Below are 6855 nucleotides of genomic sequence, written 5' to 3'. Positions count from 1 at the left end.
CTAAACTATACCCCTTATAGTTTACTAGTATTTTACTTGAACTGTTATTGAAAAGACTCATTTTTCTACTAAGTTATGTTGGTACTTTAAAAACGGAGTTTTGTTAAACTATAAAGTAACATAACTTTAAAAGAGTTTTTGAAATGTTTTGATCACTTATAAAAGACATAAGCAATCTTTTGAAAGATGTTTATAACAAACAATTACACAATTATCATTGTGTTCAACTTGTATCCCCCCCTAAAAGCATTTAAAACAGTTTAAGAGATTGATTATAGGGGTATGAACTCACCTTATGTGGGTGATTCAAACGAATATGCGCGTAAGGATGAGAAGTTCCACGAATGAAGTCCCGAGACACAACGAGTCCTAAATCACATATAATGGCATATATTGGCATAAATATAGGGTTTAGAAGCAACCACATACAAGGAAACACCTTTAGGGACTAGGAAACACTTGGACCAAGTGTTAGAATCACATGTGATTCATCTAAGGGGAGTGTACGACCACAATGAGGAGTGTGCGGCCATGGGTGTACGACCATGGAGTGTGCGGCCGTACATTCATGGTAATAAGTGCACAAAAGTGTCTTTTAATGATAGGGAAGCTTGTGGGACAATTGCTCATCAAGTGTTGAAGCTAGGTTTGCACTTTGAAGGCCCTTTAGGGGTGTTTTGAGGGGTATACGGCCGTACACTCCTTATGTTCTTGAGTTCTGGACGTTTTTAGGGTGTTAATATAGTGTTCTTAACAAGTTCTAAGCACAGGGAAGGAGTACTTACGATCTGGAGGCTCAAGAAGGTTTACAATCACCAAGAGCAAGTGTGTGTTCTTGGTGAAATGGATGAAGATTTGAAGATCTAGTCATAATATGATTTCAAATGGATGAAATCAAATGGTGTTACTAGGTGAAGAAGGATAACAACAAATCAAAACGGAAGAAAGGCTTACATTCTTGAAGATCGGGTGAAAGGCTCGATGATAGTTGAGAGAGAAATCAATGTTCATGACTTGGAAACTGAAGAAATGGCTTGGAAATGAAAGGATATCACTCTTAGGGAGGGGGTGTACGGCCAACATGGGTGTACGGCCGCACACTCATGTGTACGACCGTACACTCCCTCAAATGGAGTGTAGGGCTTGATTTCAAGGCTAGGAACTTACGCGACCCAATCATATACTCAATGCTTGAATGTACTGAGCTTTGAACCCTTAAACAGACTCTAAACAAGGCTAACTGATAGTAGAAACGAGTCTGACACTCAGCTGAGTTGCATGGTTGAACTTACAAGGCAAAAATTTTCGGGTTGTCACAGTATTTCATTTTAAGTTATTAGGTTTTAAAATATCTTAGTGGTTGGTCAATAGCTAAAAATGGAATTTTTTTAAAAAAATAATGGCAAATATATAACGAAAAAGAATGTTGGAGCTAATACGAACTTATATATAATGTTGGGCTAAATGCAAACTGAAAAAAAAAATCATATAAATGAAACCGACACGTTATCGTGACATGTTGATGATCGGCCAAAAATCCAAAAAAAAAAAAACAAAAAACAAAAGAACAAAAAAAAAAAAAGAAAAGAAAAAAAAAATCCAAATTATGATAATAGCTTCTTTAACAATTTTTTTTTCTCTGCTGATTTTTTTTTTTCTTTCCCTTCTTTTGTTTCCTTTGCTAAACTTGGGAGCACAGCCTTACAGCATCCTCCAAAAACCCGAATACAACCCACCCCAGTCCTCCCTCACGGGTTTAACCAGAGTCTCCGCCACCGCAGCTCGCCTGATTCCTCTCCGCCGGCCTCCTCTCTTTCTTCAGGTGAGTTGATTATGTCCGCACATTTCAATTATCCAACATTAACTAAATATTCGTATCGATTTAATTGAAAAAAAAACCCTAGAAACACGTAAAGCACATATACCAGAGACTCTTGCAGTTGTAAATAACTTGTTTTATTACATTACAGTGATCGAAAATGAATTTCAAGTATGGAGATGAAGCTTCCTTCTACAAGATATTATCCAGCGACTCGGATGACAACCTTGTGAATCCATCTCTCTCTCTCTCTCTCTCTCTCTCTCTGACACACACACACACACCATTTTTGTTGATCGTCATTACACGGATCTTCATTTATTCATCGTAATTTGCAGCCATTGCCGCCTGCTTTTGCTGAGAAGTATTTGGAAAAGGACAACAACAAGAGAGGAACAGTTGTTCTCAAGACCAAATCTGCTGTTGAATGGAGTGTCAAATACTTTAAAATCAAAGACGAATACTACTTCATGGATGGATGGGTCAAGTTCATGAAAGACAATCGTCTTCAAATGGGCGATTTGCTTGTCTTTTCGCTTCTCTCTCCTCCTCCAAATTCAATCTTTCAGGTCGTTTTCTATGCCCCAAATGGATGCGTCAAACACCAAATTTGTTCTTCAGGTAATTTACAAACCAACAATTTGAAAAAACCCCTTTAGTTTTGCAATCGATTCCCCTCAATTCTTTTCCATTTTCGAACACAGATTTGCGATGTAAAGAACAGAGGTCAAGAAACGGATCTCTTGAATCAGCTAAATCTTTCAAATCAGACAAACCCTTTTACTCTGTGACAATGAAACTTTCATACCTTGGAGAATGGGGATTGGTAATTAACTATTCTACATTTGGGATCTCGATTCCTATTTTTAATGATCATTTCATTCTCTCTTTTGATTTGGGTATTTTTGTTTTACAGTATGTACCAATAAGATTCTTGAAAAGATATTTGTTGAGTAACAATGAGATGAGTGTCAATTGTGTTCTTGAGGTATCAGATGGGAGAAAATGGGGTCCAATCAAGTGTAGGGATTACAAGACTTGTGGTAAATTATATGGTCCTAATTGGAAGAAATTTCGTGAGGATAATCAATTGGGTGTGGGTGATGTTTGTGTATTGGAGCTGATGAATGAGATGAAAAAAGTGTTGAAAGTCACCATATTTGGGGGTTGCTAAAAAGATTCTCAAGAACAATGTGTAGTTGAGGTTAATTATGTGTTGATTTGTTATAATATTATGTATGAATGTTTTAGGTAGAATTTTAGGATGATGATCAAGCTGATTTTCTAAAATCTAAATTGGATTATCAAGCACTTGTAAAGTGTAATGCTATTGTTTTCTTGGGTTGATCCATATTCCATGGTCATTATCTAACATTTTTATTAGTAATTAGATACAAATTATACTACTAGAATATCATATTAATTTTTTAAATAAAATAAAGTGGTTGTAAACTTTGAAAGCATTATTATTAGTTTATGATTAATGATTTGAATCATGATAACAGTAGTTATATTGATTTATTTTTATATAATGATATAAATTTGTCTTAATTAATATATTAGATATTTAAGAAAGAGTTAAAAGGTGTCATTTGTACATAACTTGTTGGTACATGTGTACCTTTAGAATGTTCGATGAAGATTCCATAAAAGAAATATAAAACTTGTGAATGAAGATTCCATAAAAGAAATAATGGAACTTGTGAATGTTCTATAAACCTCGACATTGCTCCTGCAAATATAAAGATTCCATAAAAGAAATAATGAAGGTTTAAAAATAAATGTGAAGACTATTCCAACTACTTAAACAAGTTTTGGGTTCTTTTACCCCATAAAGCAGTATAGTTTAACTATGGTTTAAAACAATTAAACAATACTAAGCATGCAACGCATTATTTACCCCATAAAGCAGTATAGTTTAACTATGGTTTAAAGCAATTAAACAATACTAAGCATGTAACGCATTATTTGTAGGTTATTTATGTTGATAGAAGAATGTGTATGTTACCGTATGTAACTTTCTTCAAATACTATATGCACTACTTATGTATCCATTTAAATTTAACTAATGAAGTCTTTTTATGTGCACTTTAACGTTTTTAAGAAGCTTTGAGAAAGAGTTTTTGAAGTGGGACATCTTTTAACTGTTTTAAAGATTTAAATATATTTTGGAGTGTTTTTCTTCAATCATGATTATGTGTATCCGTGCATTGGGGTTAGGTGTGAGACTATGTATTTCATCTATTCGAGGTGACTTGTAAAAAGTGTTGTGAATGGCATTCTAAAAATCCTTCATATGCATGTTCGGTCTTGTAAACCCTTCACATGGTACATATGTGATGGTTTACATGTTACCTAATATGATGTTGGGGAATCTCTTTAGGTTATATGTTTTGTGCTAGTTCCACGTTATCATCATCCTTCGAGGAGAAAAAAAATGACACATTTAGGAAAATTGGTTTTTAAACTTTACAGCATTTGAATAAACTTAAATCAATGTGAGTTTATTTGACAAAAGAAATTTTCATATCACCATAAGATTACCTACAAACAAGATAAATGAATCAAAGTTGGACAAGTATTGAGAGATTTGTTGAAAATGAGGCAAATCAATGATCTTATGGTTTATATATCTTTTGGACTGCTAAATCGCAGACAAGAGCAAATGACCTGCGATTTCATTGCTTAAAAATAGATTTTTTTTTTATAAAATATAGCTACTTTTGTCATTTTCTCAAAAATTAAGTAATTTATAAATTTTACATCAATTATCCATATGTATCCTCATGTAAAAGATTAATATAAGAACATTAACATTAGATAAAGAGGCTTCGATCTTCACCAACAAATAAAAAGAAGATCAACAATATAACATATATTGAAACAACACCAAAGCCTCCAACATAGCCATAAAGTTCTCAAATCAAATATAAAGGTCAAAAGAGTCTTTTCAAGGTCTTTCAAAAAACTTCAAGGACCAAAACCACAAGACTTTTTTAATTTTAGACTTTCTATACCAAGTTGAAATTTTTTGAATCATATCCATATTTTTTTGTAAATCACACTTTTATAGTTTTGTATAAAGTGATTTTTAAAAGAAAGCTTGAATGTAAATTTTTTTCTTGTCACTAGTGAACACATAAAATATTTAATTTTTTTTTATTTATTTCCAATTCGAAAAATAATTTTTTATTGAATTTGTTTGTTTTAGCATCCTCCAAAATCCAAATACAAGCCACCCCACACCTCCCTCAAGGGTTTAACCAGAGACTCAGCCACTGCTGCTTGTCTGGTTCCTCTCCGTCCGCCACCTCCATTTCTTCCGGTGAGTTGTATTATGTCTGCACATTTCGATTATCTGCCCATTACTGAATATTCGTATCGATTTATTGGAAGAAATAACTTGTTTTATTACATTATAGTGATCGACGATGAATTTCAAATATGGAGATGAAGCTTCCTTCTTCAAGATATTAACCAATGACTCTGATGACTACCTTGTGAATCCATCTCTCTCTCTCTCTCTCTCTCTCTCTCTCTCTCACACACACACACACACAAACACCATTTTTGTTGATTGTCATTACACGGATCTTCATTTATTCATCGTAATTTGCAGCTATTGCCTCCTGCTTTTGCTGAGAAGTATTTGGAAAAGGACAACAACAAGAGAGGAACAGTTATTCTGAAGAACAAATCTGCTGTTGAATGGAGTGTCAAATACTTTAAAATCAAAGACAAATACTACTTCATGGATGGATGGGTCAAGTTCATGAGAGACAATCGTCTTCAAATTTGCGACTTGCTTGTCTTTTCGCTTCTCTCTCCTCCTCCAAATTCAATCTTTCAGGTCGTTGTCTATGCACCAAATGGATGCTTTAAACACCCAATTTGTTCTTCAGGTAATTTACGAACCCATAATTTGATTAACCCCTTTAGAAATCAAATCCATTTCCCTCAATACTTTTTCGATTTGTGAACACAGATTTACCATTTAAAGTGACGAAAGAACAGAGGTCAAGAAACAAATCTCTTGAATTAGTTAAATCTTTCAAATCAGACAAACCCTTTTACTCTGTGACGATGAAACTTTCATACCTTCGAGCATGGGGATTGGTAATTAACTATTCCACATTTGGGATCTCGATTCCTATTTATAATGATCATGTAATATTCTCATTCTTTCTTTTGATTTGGGTATTTTTGTTGCAGTATGTACCGATAACATTCTTGAGAAGATATTTGTTGAGTAACGATGAGATTAGTGTCAATTGTGTTCTTGAGGTATCAGATGGGAGAAAATGGGGTCCAATCATATGCACGGATTACAAGACTTGTGGTAGATTGTCTGGTCCTAATTGGAAGAAATTTCGTGAAGATAATCAATTGGGTTTGGGTGATGTTTGTGTATTGGAGCTGATGAATGAGATGGAAAAAGTGTTGAAAGTCACCATATTTGGGAGTTGCTAATATGATTCAAGAACAGTGTGTAGTTGAGGTTATTTTTGTGTTGATTTGTTATAGTACGACTGTTTAAGGTAGAATTGCAGGATGGTGATCAAGCTGATCTTTCTAAAATCTAAATTGGTTTGCTTGCAGCTTGATCAAGCACTTGTAAAGTCGTAATGCTATTGTTTTTCTATCATTTTTATAAGTAATTAGACACAAATTATTAGTAATGATTCGAATCGTGATAACAATAATTATATTGTTTTTCTATTTCCTTTTGTATTTTTATAACTAATTCAATGTATTTACTTTGATTTTCTAGTGTGATTGTGTAATTGTGCCTTATAAATCAAAAGAGTAAATTACACGAATTGTCCGTATGGTTTATGGTAATTTTCGTATTTTGTCCCTAACTTATTTTCAAACTCATATCATTCTTATATTTTGTTTTTGTTTCGGATTTATCCCTGATCGATTTAAATTGACTATTTTACCCTTAATGCTTAATTCCTTTTTTATTATATGTTTATTTCTTATGGTTTTCGGAAATTAAAATTTGGCCTGCCCCACCCCAACATGATATCTCT

General features: G+C 33.5%; 2 protein-coding genes across 2 annotated transcripts; both read left to right on the top strand.

Moving 5' to 3' along the window:
* The first annotated feature begins 1652 nt into the window (after positions 1-1652).
* On the top strand, positions 1653-3170 carry LOC145166993 (B3 domain-containing protein REM19-like). The gene is made up of 5 exons (XM_079086063.1): positions 1653-1822; positions 1971-2048; positions 2158-2440; positions 2524-2645; positions 2736-3170. Exons 2-5 carry the CDS (start codon positions 1980-1982, stop codon positions 2991-2993), a joined length of 732 nt encoding a protein of 243 aa, XP_078942189.1. The 5' UTR covers positions 1653-1822; positions 1971-1979; the 3' UTR covers positions 2994-3170.
* A 1859-nt stretch (positions 3171-5029) lies between these two features.
* Positions 5030-6532, top strand: LOC145162834 (B3 domain-containing protein REM17-like). Its single transcript, XM_079081850.1, has 5 exons — positions 5030-5144; positions 5242-5319; positions 5439-5721; positions 5805-5935; positions 6032-6532. Exons 2-5 carry the CDS (start codon positions 5251-5253, stop codon positions 6287-6289), a joined length of 741 nt encoding a protein of 246 aa, XP_078937976.1. The 5' UTR covers positions 5030-5144; positions 5242-5250; the 3' UTR covers positions 6290-6532.
* Positions 6533-6855: the final 323 nt, after the last annotated feature.

Source organism: Lactuca virosa, chromosome 3 (assembly GCF_052849685.1).
Source record: "Lactuca virosa cultivar CGN04683 chromosome 3, Lactuca_virosa_CGN04683_v6, whole genome shotgun sequence".
NCBI lineage: Eukaryota > Viridiplantae > Streptophyta > Magnoliopsida > Asterales > Asteraceae > Lactuca > Lactuca virosa.
The sequence above is the reverse complement of the archived record's forward strand: the minus strand, read 5'-3'. Positions and strand labels throughout refer to the sequence as shown.